Source organism: Asterias rubens, chromosome 3, assembly GCF_902459465.1.
Source record: "Asterias rubens chromosome 3, eAstRub1.3, whole genome shotgun sequence".
NCBI classification, from domain to species: domain Eukaryota; kingdom Metazoa; phylum Echinodermata; class Asteroidea; order Forcipulatida; family Asteriidae; genus Asterias; species Asterias rubens.
In genome coordinates, this window is record NC_047064.1 from 1,686,439 (window position 1) to 1,711,350 (window position 24,912).

General features: G+C 37.7%; 1 protein-coding gene across 1 annotated transcript in view; it reads left to right on the forward strand.

Moving 5' to 3' along the window:
- The window catches only part of LOC117288390 (homeobox protein Hox-C9a-like), a 32,630-nt gene extending 11,289 nt beyond the window's left edge, over window positions 1–21,341 (forward strand). Inside the window, exon 3 of the mRNA XM_033769235.1 lies at window positions 18,986–21,341. Within this exon, the coding sequence (XP_033625126.1) occupies window positions 18,986–19,242 (257 nt within the window). The 3' untranslated portion in view covers window positions 19,243–21,341. The remainder of the gene's footprint in view (window positions 1–18,985) is intronic.
- Window positions 21,342–24,912: the final 3,571 nt, after the last annotated feature.

A 24,912-nucleotide genomic window follows, 5' to 3' on the forward strand; every position in this document is an offset into this window, starting at 1 on the left:
CTAGGGCAAAATCAAAGGTCATCCCCACGTCGCTTTCTTAATTTACAAGTATGTTTTACGGAGAAAAACATCATGGACACCTAAACCTAAAAACAAGAATGGTACAATACGTATCAAATAAGGCTCTGGTCCCACATGTTTGTTAATTCGACCCGTGTGTTGTTCAAATCATTTCCAGGAATCAAGATGCTACCCTTCAGTATACAAAATAGTTATGTGAACAATGGCCATTTTAAGTTATCATGTATTGTTTATAACGTTGGTGTGATAGACACTTACTTTACATAGGTCTGTGTAATCTTGCGCCCAAGAAATGATACAGCACTGTAACTGAACGACAACACGTTAAAGAAAACAATCGCTTTAAAACAAAGCAACGGAACAGACAAAAGGACGTTACATTCACGATTTAGGGCAACACTTTTAGGCCAACTGCTGAAGTCTGTTTTTACAACTCTCTCAGTCTCACGTGTGAGCATGACGTGATTGTCTCGACCTCCTTTTATCTTGGTTAATCAGCAGTAGTAGTTACCCTTGGTTACAAATTACAGGTTGCTCTATATAATATAACTCCATTGCGGCATCTCTTTGATGTGTTGGACATAAAAGCTTGCCCCTCTGCTGTAGTGTTTGAGTTAGTGGCTCAATGGTGAGTTGTGTGTTGTACATGTATGATTGCCAAGAGACCGACCATAGCATGGCTGCCAGTGTCACACATTCGTCATTATACAAACTTGCACATCACTTCTTACATTGAGGCGCTAACAAGTTTCTCTTCAATTCTAGCATTAAGTGATATTTTTATGCAGCCAGGTGGAAACAGCAATTTTGTATTTATTTACATATATTTTATTTATTTGGACAAAACAACATTACGAGCAGGGGCCGTTCAGGGAAAAGCAAAAGTCCAATTATGTAATTTAATGTAAACAAGAAAAAAGAAAAGAAAAGAACGATGAGCCCTTCCAGACCGTGCTAATTTAAAAGAAGGCTCTTTTATTTGTTCAAAGCAATGCTGACATCACGTTAATGGTTACTATTACCTTTTTGCTTGTTTTAGTTTGGAAGCATTTAAAAAAAAAAGCTAAATAAAAACGATTTGCTTTAATTATAAAGCAACCATCTGCGGTGTTAACAATAATTTTGTTTTGCTTGAAGGCAGTGGACTCTAATGGTAATTACTCAAAATAATTATTATCATAAAACCTTTCTTGATTACGAGTAATGGGGAGATGTTGATAGTATAAAACATTGTGAGAAACAGCTCCCTCTGAAGTGACGTAGTTTCCGAGAAATAAGTAATTTTCTACGAATTTGATTTCGAGACCTCAGTTTTAGAATTTTGAGATCTCGAAATCAAGCACCTGAAAGCGCACAATTTCGTGTGACCATGGTGCGACAAGGGTGCTTTTTCTTTCATTATTATCTCGCAACTTCTATGACCGATTGAGCTCAAATTTTCACAGGTTTGTTATTTTATGTATATGTTGAGATACACCAACTGTGAAGACTAGTCTTTGACAATTACCAATAGTGTCCAGTGTCATTAATGTTCAGTGACTATTAGTGCTCAGAAGTTTCAGCCTTTTGTCTGAATGTTGACTTTCTAAGTAAGTCTGATGAGCAGAAATCAGCTATTATTGATCCCTTTACTGTATTGTACTAAACGCTCTGTGACATTAACATCTAAACATCAGGGGTTTACCAAAAGCTGCAAATGTCATGTCAACATTTTACCTCCACAAGATTCAGATTATACTTTCAGACACTATTTAGCAATTACTCTCACTCCTAAAGACATAATATGTCAAAATTGGTATTTTGCATAGGTAATATCATTGTTTTGTTTCAACAATTTGCTGCCATTCAATCGTTTTACAATGTCTTTATCCATATAGTTGCACCGTTAGAGCTGAATCCAATGCTAACACCATGAGGAAACCCCCCCTCCCTCTCCCCTAAAATCAAAACACAATCTCGCTGAGTGAAGTCAAAATTAACAAACTTTCGTCCCGCAGCAACGAGTTTGATTTATAACTGAAAGACGGGTTTACCCGAATAGAGGGTTCGAGGTTTAACGTTTCATTATGCACGCCTCCTGCTGTGTACAACCATTTAACCTGACGAAGTTGAGCAGGTTTCCTCCTTAACTATGTGCAAAACGATAAAAGTTAATATGAAGTGTAAATAACATTATATTTTGGCAATGTTAAAGGAAGAAGACATAATTGGTTTTATTGGAAGTGCAACTAATAAATCACAAGGGAAACTGACTTGGTATTTTTTAATGATAATTTTGGGTTGAACGAAGACAACAAAATAAAAAATTAAGTTATTATTATATGCAATTTCATAAAATCAACCTATCATTCAATGTGAGATTTCCGTTGCCTTGTACTTTAATAAGGTTACATTTCTGAAGAATAGCGAGAAAGTACACTTCGAATTAAATACATTAAGTGTGAATTTTTTGTGTGAAAATTTTAACATGTTGGAAAGAAGAATGTTTCTTGGAAACCAGTGGATTGTGCGGGTAACTCATTCCTCTAATATTGTCCTTTAATTCAAAAGTTGTAATTCTCTATACATTTGCGGCTTATCTGTAGCAGCCAACACGTGGTTTGTGTCAATCGCAAACTATAGATTACAAATCGCTATAACCCGTTAATAATGAGATATAAATACAGATAACAAGAGCAGATAAAAATACCGCGCGGTTTACAACTGATGTTCATAGACGATCACGTGATGCTAATTACATTGAAGTATTTAAAGACAACGACGGTCAACATAAGCGCGAATTATTCCATCGTTGGGTAGTTAGTAGGTCAAGGTTCATGGGATCTTAAAGGCACCGGACACCTTTGGTAATTGTCAAAGACGGGTTTTTCTCTTTTGTGCATCCCAACATCTGCATAATATTTTTATCGTTGGCAGGGGTCTGGTTTTACACATCTTTTGATGACAGTTTTATACTTATGTTTTAACCTTGACAGCCCCTGTATAACTTGTAACTATTGTGTATGTCTAAAGATTTAAACTAAAAAAAAAAAATAAAAAAAAAATAATAAAAAAATAAATAAAATAACAAATCTGGGAAAATTGTGGGCCCAATTGATCATCGAAGTTGCAAGAAAATATTGGAAAAAAAAACACCCCTGGTGCATAAATGTGTGTGCTTCCAGATAAAAGCTACAGGCCTGAAGTCTTTCTCAGGTTAAAACATGTTAGAGAGAAAATACCCGTTTCTCAAAAACTACGTTACTTGAGAGGGAGCCGTTTCACACAATGTTTTATACAATAGCTCTCCGTTGCTTGCATACAAAGTAAGTTTTTATTCTAATAGTAAAAAAAAAAAAGAGTTATTACCAACATAGCCAGTACCTTTAATCGCCCTACTGTATGTCTTAGCAATCGTAATCAGCTCAAATGAAATTACCTCATCGGGTCTGTAGTGGATGATGGAAAGGTCTGGCCATGACGATCCTAACTAGATTGATGTTGGTTAATTATGCGCACAGCTCGATATAAGAGTGCAGTGTTAAGATTTGTTGCCTAAGTCAGAAAAGAATGAACACAAATTATGAACGATCATTCTGTGCTCGAAACCACAGTATAGCGATAAGCCGAATCATCAAATGTATCTTTGTTTAAAGTCATTTCATTTTAAGTATTGTACTGAATAAATGAAAATATTGTTGTAAACTAACAAATCCTGAACGATGGAGACGATATTGATTTCATTCTCTCGAAATCACTTCGGACGAAACATTCAAAATGTAGTATTGTGTTTCACTTTCGGAAACCAATGTTGAATCATAGGTTAAAGGCAGTGGACACTATTGATAACTACTCAAAATATTTATTAGCATAAAACCTTAATTGGTAACGAGGAATGGGGAGAGGTTTGTAGTATAAAACATTGTGAGAAACGGCTCCCTCTAGAGTGACGTAGTTTTCGAGAAAGAAGTACATTTCCAAGAATTTGATTTTGATACCTCAGATTTAGAATATCAAGCATCTGAAAGCACACTACTTCGTGTGCCAAGAGTGTTTTTGTCTTTCATTGTTATCTCGCAACTTCGACGACTGATTGAGCTCAAATTTTCACAGGCTTTTTATTTTATGCATATGTTGAGATACACGAAGTGAGAAGACTGGTCTTTGACAATGACCGATTAGTGTCCAGTGTCTTTAACCATAAACTCAAATAAACTATTTTATTGATGCCCATGGTTTCACTCAATGTCCCATTATCGGTCCCTACTGCAGTTTATGGACAACTCTATTAGTGTATTACATCATGCGATAATATGCATTGCATTGGCTTGGAGGCCCCAAACCGCAATCAGTTCCACCGTTTAGCTAGCTCTCTGTCTGAACATGACCCATGTTATGTTCTCCCGGGTAATTGATGGGTTCAGCTGGGGCTAGTGACGGGGGAAGGAAAGCCCACTTGGCAAGGTGTTTTAGGGGAAAACCACGAGAAAGATTTGACCACAAGGTGCATAGGTTAAACATGATGAGATGGCAGATGGTTGTTTTTGTACATGATCTACCATGCGATGAGAGGGAAGCGTCTTCGCTAATTGATTAGGAGGAGGTGGTTGAGGTTTGTGCTTCTTGGATTCAACCTCGATTGAAAACAGGGAAGTTTGGGAGATGGGGAACTTAGGGACATTGGGAAAAGCGACTATTCTTCACTCTTAAGGCCCTTTAGAAACACGATTTCGTCTTGGGCTTCCAGCTTGGGCTCAGCAATAAACACGCACGATTATTTTTATAGCTGACTCGGCCTTAGCCAAAGACCCAAGCCACAACCCAAATCATGATCTCGAAAAGGCCACTGTCTTGCGTGCGTTTAATATGATGGACGCAAAACAAGATGGCGTCCTTGGCAAAGTCTCTAAGCCAGACTATTGCATATATTACTCATAGAGAAAGTTACACGTGGACCAATCAATCATCCTTTGCAATGATTTTGCTGTTAGTAATTTCATTTTGGATATGAAAGGAGTTGTTATGAAGAAAGATAACCCCAGGCGACGTTAGAAGACAGAGTGCTGTCTTGAGGTGATTATTAAAAAAAGACACAACCATGCATCTTGAACTTGGAAGTTAGAAGCAGCTTGAAGACATATCTCACTGAAATTTTCATATTTTTGAGGAAATAGTGTTCCGAGTTTATGGTTTTGATCATTTTAACTAACAAAATAAGGAATTGTTGTTAACATACATTATCAAACTTCTTCATAAAGGCACTGGACACCATTGGTAATTGTCAAAGACCAGTATTCTCTAGACCACGTATACACATGTGAAAGCTCGGACATTTAAGTCAAATTTAAATGAAAGGACTCAGGCTTGAAGTCTTTTAATATTTAATTGAGAAATTATATCTTTCTACCCCCCCCCAATATAATACGTTACTTCAGATGTGGTTATCACTCACAAATGTGTTATACTATCAACAGCTCTCCATTACCAATAGTAAGTGCATTATACTAACTAACACATATTGAATCATATATATTGAAATATACAATACCATTACTTCAAAGTATTTTATCAAAACTAAGAAAACCCATGTTGCATAAGTTGGATATGAATAATCTTCCGCAAAAGCGCCCCTATTATATTCGAACTTTTTGGTGCGTTTATAGTTTGGGGTACAAGTCCTCTCGAAGACAACATCTCACGGAGGAAAATGTGTTCTGCGAGTTTATGGTTTTTATGTTTTAACTTGTGCTTAAAAAAAGTCAAGGAATGTTTGTCAATGGAAATTTCACTTTTTCGTTTCACTGTAAACAATATGAATTTCTCCTATCATACATTATCAGACTTCTTCTTCATACTAATAACTTTTTGAATCCCAAATATTAAAATATATAATATCATATCTTCAGTCACTGAGTAATGAACCAAAAATGAAAACTCATATTGCATAAATTGGTTTGCCAATCATCCGGAAAAAGCGTCACGTGTGTATTGTACAGCTAGCCAATTAACAGCCAGTCTAGACTGTACATGGACAATCTGTATAACTAAATGGTCAGTTCTTTATTGGTCCCAAGAGTGACCAGTGTGTCCTGAGTTTTAGAGCTTAGAGGAAAAGGAATCAGAAAGGGTCAGCCGTGCTCTGAGAAGGCAAGTCATTTAGATTTTCTTCAAGGATTCCACTTTGATGATTGAGGAACGGTGATTGAAAATGGTTCCGGCAAATAACTTTGGTTTCATTTTTCATGAAGGGTGTATTTTACATTTGTTTAGAATCATCGACTGACAGCAAATACATAAAAATGGCTCAAATTTCAACACATGTTGGGGACACAAGCCCACAAACGTAAACGAATACTCTCATTTTATCATGAACTGTTGTAAACTTTCTGACAGTTTCTGTGATCATTTCGTGGAAGTCTTATTTTGTTTATGAACTGTATGTTGCATTCGAAGCAGGATTATGAGAAAGAGAAACATAAATTTAATTTACTGAACAAAAAACAATAAATACAAAACTGAACAAAAGATGAGTCTTGAAGTTTGGGGAATACTGTGACTTTATAAACATACTTATTTCTCAAATGTGTTCATTGTTCCTGCTTTGCTTTTGATAGTGTATTAGCCTTCTTTACCTTTTCATTGAGTTGTATATCGTTTATTTCGGAGGAAGTTGGATTGTAATTCCAACCGTCATTTCTAAAAGCAACATCCATCACCTTAAAGCAAAATACATCATACCCATTGGGGAAAACTGCAATGCAATATCCACGTATACTTCCTGAAACACCTGTTGTGTTAATTTCTGTCCACACCTGTAAATATTAGTGTAACATGACCTCATCACAAAAGATGACACTCATTTATGAACAAAATCATCTTATTACTTGAAGTAATTTGATCATTTTTTTTGCATACGTAATTCTCCAGACGCCTTGGCCCAATATTATAAGAAAAACCTCCCTTATTGGAACGAATACGTAAGATTTAAATACGGGTCGAGTTTCCGACTACCGGACATATTAATTTGTACGTTTTCTACCTCGAGGCGTTGAGCGAGTGCCGGCACCATGCTATTTCGTCTCCACACGAGTTTGTTTGAAGTACGAGGGTGGTAGGAGTAATTTCTAGCCGGCGGGTACAGAGTAATGTTTAGTCAATCGGGCAGGAAACCATATTGACTATAAAAATGTGAGGTAAGAGTTGTTACAGGTGATTTGCGATGAATAATTATACCCTGTGGGCTGGATTTGACTGTGCAACATGAAGACATACTTACAGGTTGATGTATAATCCTTCAACACGTGGGTAAGGGCTGGGTGGACGGCTTAGCGGAAATGGAACGACTTCCCTTAGTTCTCATTGACGGTGTCTCTCATTGAAGTTGCAGAATCTGAAATAGTGAAAATGTTGCATTGAGTAAAGGGACCAGTGGATACAAGTTGCCAATGGGAATTTAAATTTAACGACAGAACTTTAAAATGAAGTGTCTGTTGTCTTTGTTAAAAGGTATTACACATGATTTGTAGAGCTGACAAAATACTCTATGCCACGTTTTGTTTCATTAAACGTTTATTACATGCATAACAAACCTGTTAAAAGTTGAGTTAATATTAATAATGTGTTGTGTGCGCCAGGAGTTAATAGTGATAAAACGATGCACAACTTTCAACAAATCATCACATTGTCCTCAGTTTCTGTTGTAACAACCGAAATCAGGTGCCGCAATTTTTGTTTTAGTAGATTTTCAATTAGGTCCTAATGTACAGTTTTGTCAAATATAACTTCTTCTCAGAGGGAAATATTTCACGGTTGAACTTCATATTTTGTAATCGTTCAGAAATGTTGTTTATTTTTGTTTTTGTTTTACCATCCTACCAATCATGATGTATAGCACCTTTAAATGGTTGACATAATTATCACACTTCGTTTGGTTCCCTGTATACTAGCAAGTCAAATGCGTTACTACCCTCGTGTGCATGACACTTATTTATAAGAGACTTAAACATGGATGAGGATCCATAGAGACTGAGACACAAACTTGGTGATGAGGATCCTTAGAGACTACATCAGGTGCAGGTGTGTTGGCTCCTCTTACACTCCCCGATGACCAGCCTTGGGCCGGCCGACAAAGACAGTCAACATACAGGGTAACATGTGGACATTAAAGAGCTTGTGTGTCTCGGCCGTCAATGTTTGCTGTATCATGGTTTAGAGGTCTCAAAGTATGACAACAGTTTTCTCTCCCCCTGTGAAATTAATAATGAATATAGACTGCCCCTGAGAGTGTTTGTTATTCTCTGATGGCGAAGTATTTTGGTATAAAACCATTTTTTGTTTATAACAGATCGTCCGAAGGAATTCATGTATGAAAAGTTATGTAGCGCATTATCGTTATAGCTAGTTCAAGGAGCTTTTCAACATTATCCATGTTCACCAATCCATTAACTTTATCATGTCCTTATCGCATCTCACGCGAACACTTTTTTCTCTTCCATTTACAAAAAACTTTCAGCCAAACTTCCCCTCACGATAAGAAATCAGATTTTTCGGATAATTACCGTCAACATAGCGACTCTTGATCTACTCTGATTACTTGAGTCTATAGCTGTGATTTCCCAGAGGGGGAAACTTGGATTGATTGCCTAACCTGCCATTTTGAGATCTTATTTCCTTTGCAACGTTTGATATATAACTCCTATTGGGGGTTCACGTAATGGCGGGCAAACTTTGATGTGGCTTGACAGAGACGATCGCAGTAATTTGGGCGGGAAAATACGAACCATTTTTTTTCTGACACATGAAATACGATTTCTCAATTGGAATTACTTATATAAATGCAACAAAGAGGTTGGCTCCCCGGGTAGAATTCGGTTTGTGATACACTCGTTTTCCAACAAATAGGCCTAGGAGTCATACAAAGTGGGACATAATAACCAGTCTCTAACCTCGTGTTCAAGGCACTGTACACTATTTGTTTTGCATAAAAACTTACTTGGTAACAATGAATGGAGAGCTGTTGATAGTATAACACATTGTGAGAAACGACTCCCTCTGAAAGAAGTAATGTTCTACTAAAATATTTGAATTTGATTTCGAGACCTGAGAATTAGATTTTGAAAGCACACAACTTCGTGTGACAAGGGTGTTGTTTTCTTCCATTTTATCTCGCAACTTCGACGACCAATTGAGTTCAAACTTTCACAGGTTTGTTTTGGTATGCACATGTTGAGATACACCAAGTAAGAAGACTGTTCTTTGACAATGACGTGTCTTTAAAATGGTGTGAAATAAATATGTCATTGTAAGAGATACCCCTCCAGTGCTAATTGTTTCAACATCTAATTACGTCACATTTCAAATAATACGGTATGTAGGCCTACGTTTTTGAACAATTTGTGTTTTTCCCTTTAACATTGATGACGTTCAATGTGCAGACCCATAAATGTTGATATCCAATGAAGTCATGTTTCACATTTCACAAGGACTTTATGAAAAATGAATACATCACAAAATTGACTTTGACTTTGGAGCCCCTCCTTTATCTTAAAAGCGCTTTAATATATCTGCATCACATTAAATTGCATGGGAGAGTGTTATGTTTACATGGTTAAAAATTTGTCTGTTTGCCAACACGACTGTATCCGAGCTTACAGAACGTACATTATTCCACCAGTAACTCTTTGTACCTAAATGAACTTGAAAGAAACTCAAAACTGTCTCAGCTGTCAGCCATAAATTCATTACAATTCAGCTGCAGAAATAATTACATCGACTCCAAACCCGTCATACCCTTCATCGAGTCATTTTGAAGTCCAACTATTCCACTAGCCCTGTTTTCGAACCGACCGAAACAGGAATTTACAGGCCGTTGTGGTAATAATTTCCAAAGTTTCTGACATCGTCCCTTGAATAGCAGACATTTTTGAAGGCTTTCGGTCTAGAAGCTCCTGCCAGCAGTTGTTGTGAGATTTGAAATCAAACTGAGGTGAACAATTGTTTCAGTTCGTCAAGCAAGTGTCGTGGAGACATACCCACGTATTGTAATCCCGCGAGATTTGACCCTCTGTGTTGCGTGGAGTGTCAAGGTTCACGTTTTGTCAAAATCTGAAGAATTTGACATCATCATAAAGGTGGACACGTGTGACTGTTTTGTAGGAATGCAACTTGGGTCGCAGTTTTCATAAAAACACTTCAGAACATGACCTTTGTGTTGAAATGAGGTCAACTTGAAAAGATTCTGTTAATAGCTTGGGTTGAACAAATAATAAGAGAGCGGCAATCACATTAACAACCACAGTGTACCGAATTAATAATAACACATAATAAGTAGTTAAATAGCCATACATTAATTACATAGTTATGCAAAATTCAAGCCGAATTGTTCACATTTTTTGAAATTTTCCGAAATTGAACATCTTGAATCAAACTGCGGAGTAACTATATTACATTTCAATTACGTTGAACCGAGACCGTCAATATATAAAACAAGGTTTGATAGCTCGCTTTAGTACAGTAGAGTGCCGTTACGTTAATCCGGAGGTCGTTGGTTCATGTCCTGCTACGGTAACTTGTCTTTGTTCAAACCCAAACTATTTAAAACTTACCCATAAGTCAGTTTCTCAGTTGCATAGTACAAGTAGCGCTTAAACCTCATAACCTATTACAGATAATTATAGACTGGCATACTTCATAAAATACAAACAACGTACAATAGTATTTGTTTTTCCAAATTAACCACCCAAAGCACGACGACGATTGCGTTTCACGCACGAAAAAACTCCACTTTCTCCGATTATCAACCCACAGATATAAATAAAGCTCCTCGTAAGTCCGAGAGCTCCCCTATCGATAGCCCGATAGCCGGAGGGGACGGACCGGAGTGTGGAACGCTACCGCCCGGTAGGCTGTTACTGATGGGCCACGCGACCGAGAGGTGGACTGGGGAGTGGTTGTTGGTATAATGGTATAATGTTTCGTTTTGTGTTTGGAAAGTGGACAAGAATTGATGAGATTTCACACCAGTTGGTGATAAGGAGCTTGTTCATTGATTCGACCGCATAATCTGTACAACTCTCATGGGTTTGTTTGGGTTCAAGGAAGTCAAGTAGGGTGCAATTTGATATTATAGACGGAAACAAAGTGAGATGTTCTTTTACAGATGAAAACAATAACACCCATTCTTTAAGCTCTTTGGGTCTATTTCTACAACTTTCGTATGTTTGGTTTAATTAATGGTATTATACAATTGGTAAGGAGCTGACGAAATAGTCGCAGACAGTTGACATGTTTTATGTAATAAGAAACCAGACAGTGAAACTTTGTATCTGAAAAACAGAATATAGTGATGGATCATTTTATGAGGTAATATCCTCTGAATTGTTTGTGTTTGCCAGGAGGTTTGCACCCAAGTCTTTGGAATTTTTAAGGAGGCGTTTGTTTTCTTCACTTTATTGTTTTGTCCTTGGTTTCCACAAGGTAGCAATATCAAAACAATCATAAATGGCGCGTGGTTAAACAAACGTGAACACACATACAGTACACTTTCACAGAAACAACCTAATAGCAACTCTGCCCATCTTCCGTCGCGTTACGTTTTTATCGAGGTATTAAAGGCGTGTGGTTAATCAGTTTTGTTTATCCATCTTCACTTTGAAGCTCCACACTGATTATTGTATGTCTGCTTCGTCTAGCTCCTTGACCGTGAGGGTCTCTTTATGTTAGGTATAATTACTCCACCAAGACAGCCTTTTTCAGTTGTAATTACAAATTCCCCTTCCAAGTAAATGCCGCTTTCTCCCGGGTATAAATCAACATCAAGATCACTTCAAGCAGAACTACTCGCTCGTTTTTTTGGTTGTAATAACCGGTCGAAATTATTGCCTAAACAAAGAAAAGGAAAGAAATCTCACCGGCAATTTTGAGCAAAGGATGCCATGTTTAGAAATCAGGAAAATCTTTATAAACATTGCAAACAGGCTCCGAGACGATAAATTTCCGCACTTGTTTGTAATAGAGGGGGGAACGAAGGGAGATATATGGGTAGCGTCGGCATGACCTAGGCCTAAAATAACTGGGGAATAAGACAGGGTTTGTTTGATGTAGTCCGACGTAAGAGTGTCCATGGGGGTCTTCAAGTCGTCAAATAGGAACACCTGTAGCCTTTGCTTTGGATGCATTTGTACTAATAAGTTATGCACATGTCAAAGGTGTCCAACGGGGTTTTCAAAAATGTGAACATATGATAATCTACTGACAATAACAATGTTTATAATTATTTGTGAAACGTAATTGGGAAACAACACAAAATGTGTTAGATGTATTTTTGTTTATTTTCAAAAGATATTTGGATATAAGGGAAGTTTAGTCAACGCGGCGTAATTACAATAGGTGTGAGTAAGAAATACAACACACGAGGGTTCCCAAAGTGTTAAACACTTAAACTCCTGGATTTACGACGAGCTGTGACTCAATATTTCGCGTCATTTTCCTCCGAAAATAAATCTTGTATTTCCTGATGGAACTGGACGTGCATAAAGCTGTATTTGGTGTCCCCGATTGGCAAAACATAAACATGTTTCCGTGCAAGAAACGATCCAGCTGGTTGAGCAAGCCAGAGGGACGTGACGAAGGGGGGAAGTTTGCATCCACCGACCTCCTTAAGGATAATGCCCCCAAAGGGGCACCTTGCAAGAAGGGTGAGGGGTTCTAACTTCTATTCACAAATCATAATCGAGATAAAAAGTAACCTAAAGTAAAAATGATGATGATTATAATAAATTTATATCAGTATAAATTTGAAATAAATTTGAAAAACCAGTCGAGTCGACACCATAATGAAAACACTGTCGATTGTGCCAATATTTTCTATATTTTTTCCAAAAATTATATCCCAAATTGTAGGGCTTTGAGTCAGTAGTAGGACTGTTTTATTGAGATAATGAAATGTGACCTGTTGCGTCATACTGGTTGACGGTCATACACTGTCTGAGTGTCATCATGTCATCATCGATGGGTTATACGACAACCCCCCCCCTACCCCCACCTACTCTTACCCCTGCAGCTGCGATCTCGGAAAACTATTATTGAACAAATCCCATCATTTTGAGTATCTGCAGATATCACGGGAAGTTGGGTTGGGTAGGGTAGAAGGAACGAAAGGCCACCATGAGGCCATAACAAGAAATGATTAATTGGGTTCGTGGGTGATAGTCTGAGAGACCGCATCTTGAGTGTTAATTGAACGGAAAGGCAAATCCTATATTTCTTGATAGGATTGGCTCTTGATCAATTGACCCAGTCAGGTCAGGAGTCAGGTGACCAGCTGTGACCCCGCGGTCTCAGAACCCTCGTGGGCCATGTGATCAAATGCATCACGTAAAACTTTGAAACCATGACCGGGTACTTATCAAAATTGGTCACATGACCCCTGTAAGGTTTGGAATCAGAACTAGTATATATCAAATTAGTCACATGACTCACATGGGTCATGTGACCAAAATCTATCACGTGATGGTAAAGGTTTGGAACCAGACCTGTGGTTGGTCATGTGAGCCTCATGGGTCACGTAAAGGTTTGGAACCAAAACCAAATTGGAGGACCAGATATTGCTAGTCTGGTTCATGAAATACAACCGTTTTCAATTTAAAATCTTTTTCGTTTAAAAAGCTTAGGATGTCTGCCTTGGATTTAGCTTACGTTCAAGATCGAATAGTTTTGATCATCAATCTCAATGCATAAGCCTACATAATTTATTGAAATAACAGCCAATTTTCTATCTTCCTTCGTGATAGTTTGCTCTAAATTGTTAAAAAATTAAGGTTTAAGTGGGGGAAAGAAAATCGAGGCTCTGTAGTTTTTTTGTAAAGGTTTCAAAAATTGATAATATTGTCATCAGTTGGTCTTCCCGAATGCCAATGAGGTAATAACTACTCCAGAAAATCAACCATTATAATCAGCACATCAAATACTGAATGATCTATTCCTTGTCTTTGTGTCTGAGTGACTTTTGGGGGGTTCAGTATCTTTCATTAAAAAATTCGCGTTCCCAAATTGTGGTGCATGACTCAGAAGAACATCCAAACATTGACATAAATCATTATATATCGGGGCATGGATTTTGTCAAAATGAAGCCGCGTATTTGCAAGTGTTTCTTTCTTTGTTTGTCTTATACGCTGTCAGTTTGCCAAGAACAACTTCTTTTCTTCAATATCTTCTTAAGTATTGAGACTATTTACCCTAAACATAGGGACAACTTGAACCCCAGTGATCCTGCTAATCGAAGCGGTGTTACTGCAATAACACGGGGCCATGCTAACCTCTCCTGCTCACTCACCGGGGCAATCAATCATAACGGTGCCGTCGATCGGTGAATTGTAACCGTGGACTTGCTGGCAAGAAGGCACGCACACGGTCGTAAGAAGATATGGTATAAATACACAGTCAGACACGGGACCTGAAGCAAGAGGGACAACATGAGTCCCAGGTTAGGTGGCGTTTGGAAAGTGTGTACAAAACCATTAGAAACTGTTGCCAACAAAATATACCAAAAACAAGGACAATAGGGTGTCTCCGAATGCATTTGTTTGCAGTCTTAAATGATTTGGAGGACTGAGATTGTTATAGGCCGCTTTTTATTGACTGGGACATTATATGAGTGCATGCTTTGTTTCCGACATGGAATAAATGATCACAGTAATCTGCATTAGCCTAAAGCCCCCTCTTTGCACATGAGGTCGAAAAGAATGGACAAATGAATGGTTCGATACAATTTGTACAGCCTCCCTAAACTGCTTGTCCCCTAAACGAAACATGTCTGATCTCGCCACTGTGGCCAGTTATTACTGATATACAACAAATGCAGCTTGCCCTTTAGAAGTTGAGATATGTGTACTGTAACTTTTTTTCGGAACTAGTTTTGCTTAAATTTGCTGTCAAGAACTTTAAGACATTGTTGTTAATATCAACATCTGCAAAAGTCCATTAAACATCGTTATGCGGAAATAGAAAAACAAAGAGCGAACAGATTGGTTGAATTCTGGTGGAATAATTTGGTTGTGATCACCTTTTAACCCTCTTGTTGAAATTTGAAGTCGGCAAAAAAGACAAGTGAACAATTAACGTGGACACTTTTAAAGACAGGGTTGGGTAAATATTGTCAACGACCAGTTTACTCACTTAGTGTACACCAACATATGCATCAAATAATACATCCTTTGAAATTTGGGCTCGATTTGTCACAATGAACTAATGAAAGAAAACAAATCACCCTTAATGCGGTTTTCCGAGAAAAGCTCGATTATATAAAAGGTTTCATAATATCAACAGCTCTACAGCGCTCTTTATTACAAACGGTAATGGATTTGTGAAATAAATACCGAAGGACACCCCCTTTAAGAATCAAATTATCATTTTGAATGAATCGCAAGGTTTATATATTCATTCAAATTAGGGCATCAATATTAATGACATATGCAGATGAAGCCACGAATGCACCGCTTGGACCATCCATTTAAACAGATTGATTAATAAAGTGCTCAATCATCATGCCATCTTCAATTTAACCTTGCTGATTTAGGCTTGATGGACAAGACTACAACACCTCACGTGTCAAGGTACAGCTCATTTGCCCAGAATCATTCCCCAAGTTGTCAAATAAATCTATTCCACAAAATAAAAAATCAGTCAGTAATTGTACCCGGAAAGTAACGTACTGAACAATTATACCTTCTTCGTTTTGAACAAACACCGATACGCTAGGTAGGGGCGGCCTGCTCAGTCGCCCGTCATAATAACCCGTGTGACACTAGCCTTGCACTGGGCGCGCGTGAGAAAGTGAACCGTCATCTTCCTGTAAGGAAATTGAGTTGCTGAGAAGGGGAAGTTCTGCTTGAAGCCTTCAGCGCGAAAGTCTTCCGTTTTTGGAGCCGCCAAGACACTGTTTTGCCTGTTTTACATTTACGGCTTTCTCCGTGGGTGATTAAGTGACATTGTCCAGGTGAAGTTATTAGCATCTTGATAGGATGTTGATGGTGTTAGATAGTGGACATGTTTTCAGTTTTAGTTTTGACGAAATGAGTTTTTGCAATTATCTACAGATGAATGTAATTATAAAGTTTGTGATGTGGAAGGTTATGTTATATATAAAAAATTACATTTCTCTCTCCCTTTGCGTTATTTTGAGCTGAATCGGTTTAATAACATTGAACATCCCGACCACGAGGGGGCACTTAAGTAAGCTTGATGGATTGATCCCCAAAACATTTACTGGAGTTAGTATTTTCTTTTTTAGAAGAAAACACTTTTGCACAGCGGTCAGATCTGCAAGGTATTCGGTTATTATTGTCTACCGATACAAAAATATGGATCGACCTAAAATGAATGTTTCCGACTAAAGTTAATGTCATCTGCATGAATTGGCAGGTGAATTAATGCATCTGTTGGGAATTGTGTTAGGCCTATCAACAGAATACTGTTTGTTCCTTGCTCTTCTTTTTCTAGAAGGCACAAAAAAAACCAAAGTTATATGAACTGTTAGTTTTAGATTTTTGTTGTTATGCAAGGTCTGGGAGGGCCACATCTTTTTTGATGACAGTTTTGTTTTACTTTTGCTTTTCCCTGGACGGCCTCTGCTCGTTTATATATTGTGTTTGTATTGTCCGAAGAATCAAAATAAATACATGAAATAATGTGTGTGTAAAAGAAAAGAAAAGAACAAAAAAATCATTGAAACTCTCACATTTTCTTTTAAGATAAACGCCGACGTTTCTATGAATACGGTAACACGTTTTAGTATGTTTTCCTTTATTATTGTGATGCATTATTTAAAATCCAAATAAACTGATTTCAGTTAGTATTCTAAAAACACCTTAATGTTCCTCAAGTGCGTGGTGTCAATTTCAACACTTATGTTTTCCAAAGTCTCCCTCCCCAAAGGTCTCCCGATCCAGGAGATTGCTAAAACTTCGCATGATTCATTCATTCTCCATAGTCCCATTACACACGATCAATGAACCAAAAAAAAACCTCCTCATTAAATAATTTTTTTGTCAAATACAGAAAAAAAATATCACTATTATTTACAGAATCTTAAGAGTTACGACCGTCTTGGTGCTCCCTAGGTTAGACTCTGACAGATCTAAAGCGCGGCGGGTGTCATGGGTTTTTTGAAACTTGAGTTCTGGAACTGCTAGGGGACAAGGAGTCGACACATATAAACCTTCTCAAGTTTCATGAGAGATGTTGAACGTTCACTTTTTGGAGAGCCGTAGGGTTATTTTAAAACATGGACTCATCACTCGTAAGATTTATTCCTTTTATTAGAGAAGCGTTGGTATGCGGTTTAGTGGCGGCAGCTCACTGTTGGTAGAAGTTCATGGGGGAATGTTGAACGTGCGGGAACCTTGGACTAGATTAAGTTTAGAGAAATAAATAATATAATTTGTTGACAGTTGGACAAAAAGGTGTGAGTTTATCTGGAACTCGAGGACAATTCTCCCTCTTTTAGTGCGGTGTATGAATAAATTACCGAGGCTCCTAGATTTTGACTCGAATGACCTCATAAAGCGAGTTTAACTTTCAACTTAGAGAAATAAATGACAGTGGACACTATCCAGGTAATTGTCAAAGACCAGTCTTCTCCCTTCGTGTATCTCAACATATGCATAGAATTAGAAAATTTGAACTAAATTGGTCATTGAAGTTGCGAGATAATAATCTAATTATAAAGTCTCCAAAAAAAATTCGTGGAAAATTACTTTTATTTTTCAAAAACTATAGGTTACTTCAGAGAGAGCCGTTTCTCACAATGTTTTATACTATCAATATCTCCCCATTTTACTCGTTACAAATTATTAAGGTTTTATGCTAATAATTATTTTGAGTAATTACCAATAGTGTCCACTGCCTTTAAGATACCATTCATTGTAATTTTGTAATAAATTGAACTGTGGTTTTGAAGAAAAAATATACAGTGGCATGGTTGAGGTCTACTTGCAACAGTTATGTTCTTAACAATTTATGAATATTTAAAGCAATGGTTTGGCGTACCAGTCCATATACGTTTAGATGTTTGAGAACGCAATTGGAATGGTATTTTAAAAAAATAAACCGCTACTGGTTGCCAGAAAAATGGTTGATTCACTCAAAGGTGGGAATAATTCGTTATTAACTGTTAAACAAAAAGTAACTTTTCGATTTTGAGTTTATTTGTTGAAAACAAGTTTGTTGATGAACTTTTAACGAACATATGGGGAAAGAACAAATGGGTAACTTGAGGTTGATGTTCTTAAATACTCCAAATATCAACAGTAATCCAATAAGTCAATGAATCAGAAAACGGTATGGAAGCAAACAACAAGGCAGCCACCATTCCTGACGCCGTGACCTCGGAGCCAGGTCAATCTCGTTTTCCAATGTCTGTTCGGGAAAATTTATGTATTTTTGTCAATTACCAAAAAGCCGCTAAAAAAGGGCACAGAAATCTGGTCTGTTTAGACCCTGTGAAGTTAACCCCCATGATGATACGCGTTTACCTCAGAGAGAACTTTCGATTGGTTATTTCGAAACTCCGGGGACCTTCGGTTGTGACCGTGTTTCTGGGTTGTTATTCGTGGGAGGAGAAGGAGCGGAATGCCGGGGCAGCTACGGTCAGTCCTTGACCTATGGTGAAATGACGGCCGGGGTTGTTTTTTGAGTTTTTATCCGAGATCCCTTGAGGTAACAAGGATGAAAATGATCTTGACTAAAATATGAAGTGTTTCAGTTTAAGATCTGATTTGGCTAGATATTCAAATTATACAATGCCAATTACTGATCGGGCAATCGTTTAATGTTCATGAATAGAATGAGTGACCATCGGGAATTAAATACATGTACACTAATTGATTTTTTTAAATGCGTATCATGGACACCTTTCATGCACTATATATGTTCAAAGGAAACCGATGCTAACCAACTTTTTTTGTTTTGACTTTTGTTTGTCAACAGATGATGACGTTGTTAAGAACGACAACACACCCAACTGGCTATCAGCAACATCCGGCCGCAAGAAACGTTGCCCGTACACCAAATACCAAACCCTGGAACTGGAGAAGGAGTTTCTCTTTAACATGTATCTAACCCGAGACAGACGAGTGGAGATTGCCAGGCAGCTCAATCTGACAGAGAGACAGGTCAAGATTTGGTTCCAGAACCGCAGAATGAAGATGAAAAAAATGCACCGCGCCCAGATTCTGAGCTGCTGATAAATGAAATAGCGCCCTCTGTAGATGGACAGTGGACAGAGAGGAGATCGCGTAACTACTCTCAGGCAGTGCTGATCAAATTAATATTAATGGCTGCATTTTGTGGTGTGGTTGGACGTTTTGCTCTTTGGAATTACAAGTAAACGGTGCTGCACCAGCGAGGACTGTAAAGAGACAATTATTGTTCACGATTTAGGATAATAAAACTGCGTTGGATAACATTATTTCAATCGACGTGTGGACTAGGATAACAAAACTGGGGAGTGTGGTGCAAGAACACACACATCATCTTTGAGAAAACACCCCTCCTGGAGTCGGCCTGGACTTGATTGTTTTACATTTCGAAATCTTGACGTAATTTCCCTGCATGGTGTTCTTAAGGGGTTGATTTGACATTCTATAATGTAGCCAAAGAGCGCCAGGAATAGTGTTCGTTTCCTTCATGATGTCTCAAGAAATGCCTTGTGGAGATTGGATAGTTCGCAGAGAGTTTGCGTACATGGGATCATCGACCACAGGCGGCCAGGCATAGTCATGATCATCAAGAGAAACTCATCTATTATTTATGCACACTTGCACGTCTTGTGAATATTATGTGAATATTTATCTATTTACCAACCCGTATTCAAATCTTCCTTTGATAAAACATACTTCCTATGCAGAAGAGGCGTGTGTTAATATTATTTGTTTTGAGGGTGGCGACCCCGGGTCAATCATTGAGATGACCTTACATGATTGGTGCATTTAAACTACAGTTAGCAGCATAGTTCGATACCACGAGGTACAAAATGGATTGTTTTGCCTGCCCCCTCGCCGACTACACAAATATAGTATTTCAGACAAATATTGTATGTGGATGGCTGGTACTGGTATAGGAAATTTCAAATCAATTAGCTTTCAAACCGGTGAACATCTGTTTATAAAAATAAGCATCACTACAGTATTTTGTTGTGTTACAAAACAATCTTTAAACTAATTGAGATTATCTGACCATCAATGCGATCCTCTTGTTACTGATTACTGACCCATAAACGTCATGTTTGAATTCTCGTGAGTTGCTGAACAAAGCAACCGAGTTGTCTTAAAACATCGACGCCATGATTGTCTATAAGTTGGAAACAAGAAACAATAAGGTTGCGGCTTAACAAAAGGAAACCAAAACAATCTCGACCTGGACTACATAGAGGGCGCACTACTCGTGGTTGCTTTATTATTCTCCCCAGAGTAGCCCCCCAGTCCCTCCGAGACTCTGATCCCTTCAGTGAGATTCAATCACCTGTTACTGGTTATCATGTAGCTGTAATACACATATTTAATTCCCTCATTGACCTGAATATGAATGTTGAATTTATCGAGTGCAAAGTACGCCTGACACATTTACGGCTTGAGCTGAAACTATGTAAATTACCCCCTCGGTCGTGTTACAAAGTTCAAATGCTAGCAGGGAAGAGTCGTCGGTCGTGTTACAGAGTTCAAATGCGAGTATTCAAGAGTCGTCGGTCTTTGCATACAGAGTTCAAATGCGAGCATTGAATAGTCGTAGGTCGGTGCATGTTGTGTAAACCACCTCCTGGGATTTCAAGATACATATTTTGTGAGTTACCTTTTTATTTTCACCTGCCGTAAGGTGGGGGTTCAAATTTGACGAAATCTTACATCGCCGATTTTGCTTCCTTTTTTAAATTTTACACAAAGACATTTGTTTACGATGTTTTGTGCTGTTTGCCCTAAAATTCGGGAACATATTAAGCCTAGTTATAAAGTGAAAAATATGAAGTGTTTGGAGGTACATTTGTAAGATTGTATTAAGAATGGAGACGAGTGTTGAATTTGATCACTAGATTCATCCTCGTAAGTAGCTGATAAGGAATGATTCAAAGTCGTCTCAATGACACAAAAGGGTAAAATGTGTCCAATGCAATATTTTTGCATGGGTATGAAAGTGATGTAGCGCCACCAACCGAAAAACTTCGTTTCATCAATCGTTGCACAATATTGACCAAAATGCTTAACCATCACGGTCGAAACTGTAAACCCTGTATCAAACAGAGATAATGTATTCACTAACAACAAACAAAATATGCACTGATTCTGTCACAAACCAAAAACTTAAGTTCTGACCAAACTAAACATTATTGGACACTTCACACTGACCAAGACGAAAGTAAAAAACAGGTCCGAATATTTTTTGAGTCTGTAGCTGCTCAATTGGAGTTGTTGTTTCTGTACATTAAAATTGCCACTGTCACAGTGCTTTTCAATTAGGGGATTTTTTTCTTCTTCTAAATCGATTCAAAAAAGGGATTCCTAAAAAGAAAAAAAGAAATCAGGAAAGTTTTTGAGGATTCTATACTACAGAATTTATTTTGCTCCAGCCAACCATGTATGTAGGGGGGGGGGGGGTCACTGTAGGCTGGTCCCCTCGTTGTTAATCACGATGGTTCCTTGACTAAACTAACAGAGGGTGGCGCCTTGAAGTTGTTCAGTTCTTGTGAATATTGATGACATGGTATCCGGTATACCAGGATTGGTCATATCTTACTTGTCCCATAGCTTTATTTTAGGTCCATTTGGTGATAATTTATTGGTATGAACTCATTATAACCACAAATAATTACAAATATCATTAGGTTATTTATTGCCGGTTTCAGCTAAAATCAGACTGCTGGCCAATTGTGTTATGATTTCTCAAACCATCTCAAGTCCTTATGGTGTATGGCATTAACATTTTTAGTTTCTTGGATTATGTGTATGTTGTTGATCGATCATATATTACAGTACCATCACAAATCTTAAACGATCTATAAATATTTTAATATTTTATACTCTTCTCCGAACATGTAGCACTGTGACCACAACGAATGTGCCCGATAAAAACACAGACCAGTTTTATTCAAAAAAGAGAGAGAAACGCCACATAAATGCGCTCGAGTTGAGGGGCCACTGTTATATCTGAAGATTGGGTTGTGGTATGGAGTTGAAAATATGGTATAAATCATTTTCGGGACAAACGATCTTTTAGATTGTATGAATTATTTTAAGAGAGTACATTATTTGTTTTGATTTGAGGTCACCAGCTCTGACTGCTGTGCACATTTTCCACTCAGCCCATGATCAATTATGACATATGTAATTCCTTAAGCCGGCAATTTATTAGCGTTTTGTATTTCTCATTTCCTGAATGTTGGTAATTGGTGATCGCTTGTACCTCATTATTGATGCTGTCAACAGGTTGAGGTTGGGGTACAGTCATTGCAGATGACGTCACGCGACTTGTAAACAGCGCCCTCACTGAGGTCAATGAAGACATTGGCTGAGAGTTGTGTGCAGCGGGTACATACGCGTGCACGATTACTATTATGTGCTCACTGTGATGGCGGCCATGCACGTGGTTATAAATAAGTTTTTGGTTACATTTGTGTAGGTTTTACAGGGTTTTATCAACAGAAAAAAAGTAAATTACTCTTTGCTAACCAAAATGTTTAAAAAAAAAACCGTTGAAGTAAGGGTCACAATTTTAAACTATAAGTTTAGAATTGTTCCATGTAGCGGTAAAAAACAGTCAACGTGGTTACAGAACAAAGGTTGATCTTTACACATTCTTACAGTAACTAAAAGGCACAACATAGTTTTTTATTTTCAAATCTGTTTTTACAAAACTTATGGTTAGGCCTATGTAGATTATTATGGTGAAAATAATCCATTAGTATATGTTTGCTTGAAATGTTAGTTTTTGAGAAATGATTAAAACAATTATTTTTGATCCCGCGAGACCAAAACGTGGTGTTTGAAAACAGCAAATCGTGAAAGTGTTTCCCCCAATCTTTTTTTGTGACTGGGATGACCGATTGAGCTTAAACTTTCACACGTTTGTTATTTCATTATGGGTTGCACAATGTGCAGATGCTGTCGTCGATTTCACTAAACTCTTCTTAAATTAGGATAAGTCGTAGGACCCAGGACAGGTTCAGTTCCGTATCCAAACACGTAGGACAACACATAGAATTTATCCTAAGTTAGGACGGGTTTCTCATCCTAATTCGAGTCAGGATTAATCCCAGCGTTTTGTGAAATCGGCTGCTGGGCCCAATTTCAAAGAGCTACTAAGCACACAAATTTGCTTAGCATGAAATTTCTTTCTTGATAAAAACAGGATTACCAACCAAATTTCCATTTGTTCCATATTGCTTGTTACTGGTATTCGGCTGTTGTTTCCTTATCCTGAAAAATCACGTGGAAATTTGGTTGGTAATCCTCTTTTTTTATCAAGGCAAACATTTCATGCTTAGCAAACGTTTGTGCTAAGCAGCTCTATGAAATTGGGCCCTGGTCTTTGATAATGTTGTCCCATACTCTATACAGGCCTACCAGAAAATTTAGTGACTGCAATTTAAGTATCTAGGTATAGTCCTTGTTGTTGTTTTCGTTTTGCACTATCGCTGTTTCACTTTGTAAATACTTGTATATTTGTACTAAACATGTATGTCTCTGTAAAATGTATATGCGTCGGGTAACAAATAAAATTGGTGAGGATGTTTGTCAAATGAATTTATTAAAACTTGGCGTTCCATAGTCGATTATTGTTTGTGTCCTTGATCAACCTTTGATAGTGTTATACTAATATAAATTGCAACATCAATACTGGAAGGGAAAGGCTCACCATTATTAATCACTTATATATAATATAAAGATTAAAAACTTGAAATAAAATTTATATAAAGACATTGGCATGGCCTACACAGTTGTGAATTAAACGTTTTCAGTGTGAGCTGCTTGCGTATATATTTTAATAACCTTAGAGCAATATTCAACATAGATTTAAAATAATAGATGTGTTTAATGATTCCCTTGATGTATGTTTAGAATATGACCGTCACATCATCAAATTTTGGGTCAAATAACAACCTATACCCAAGCGAAACTGACAGAGAAACTTTAATAATTTTAAGTTGGGGTTGAGTCAACTTTCTTTGTTCAAATTAAATGTGTGGTCTTAAAATAGTGGAACCTTTCCCATGATCTAGTCTCTCAAACAACGTTTAATCGCAAACCCTAAGAGAAAAAACGTAAAATGGTTCCACGATCAACCAGTGGGTTGTGAGACAGGTAAAACCAAAGAGCAAGAGGGTATAGTCAAGCAGAAATCCTCTCGAATTCTAAATCCTTACTTATCTCAATGCATCCATGCCTTCATCAAAGGCACTTGTGGATAAAGTGAGGCTGGGCAGTCAGAAAGTAGCGTGGTCCCTATTTGATGGTTACGGTTGCTGCTTTATTATCAGGGTTACGTCATGGCAGGGTAGGTTGGACACTCGACCTCGAAAGAGGGGTCTATGTGAATGGACCACAAGTCAGTCTTCCCTTTTATTCAGTAGTTTGCTGACTGGACAATAGTGAGTGCGCCCTCTTTTGGATAATGTGGATTGTTTTTTTTACAAAATAATTTCCTCTATAAAATGCCATGACATAATTGGCACTGTGCTGTTTGAGTATTTTAGGATGGTGAAACGCACGTTAACGGTCGGGAAGGGTGATTATGGCTATCCGTGCAACATTTTGCTAACTATCTTTACAGTGAGCAAGGGCAAACAATGTTACAGATGTGGTATAAAATATACCGTAAGATTTGTGTATGTGCTTTACGCATTTACGGGCTTAACTGGATGTGCT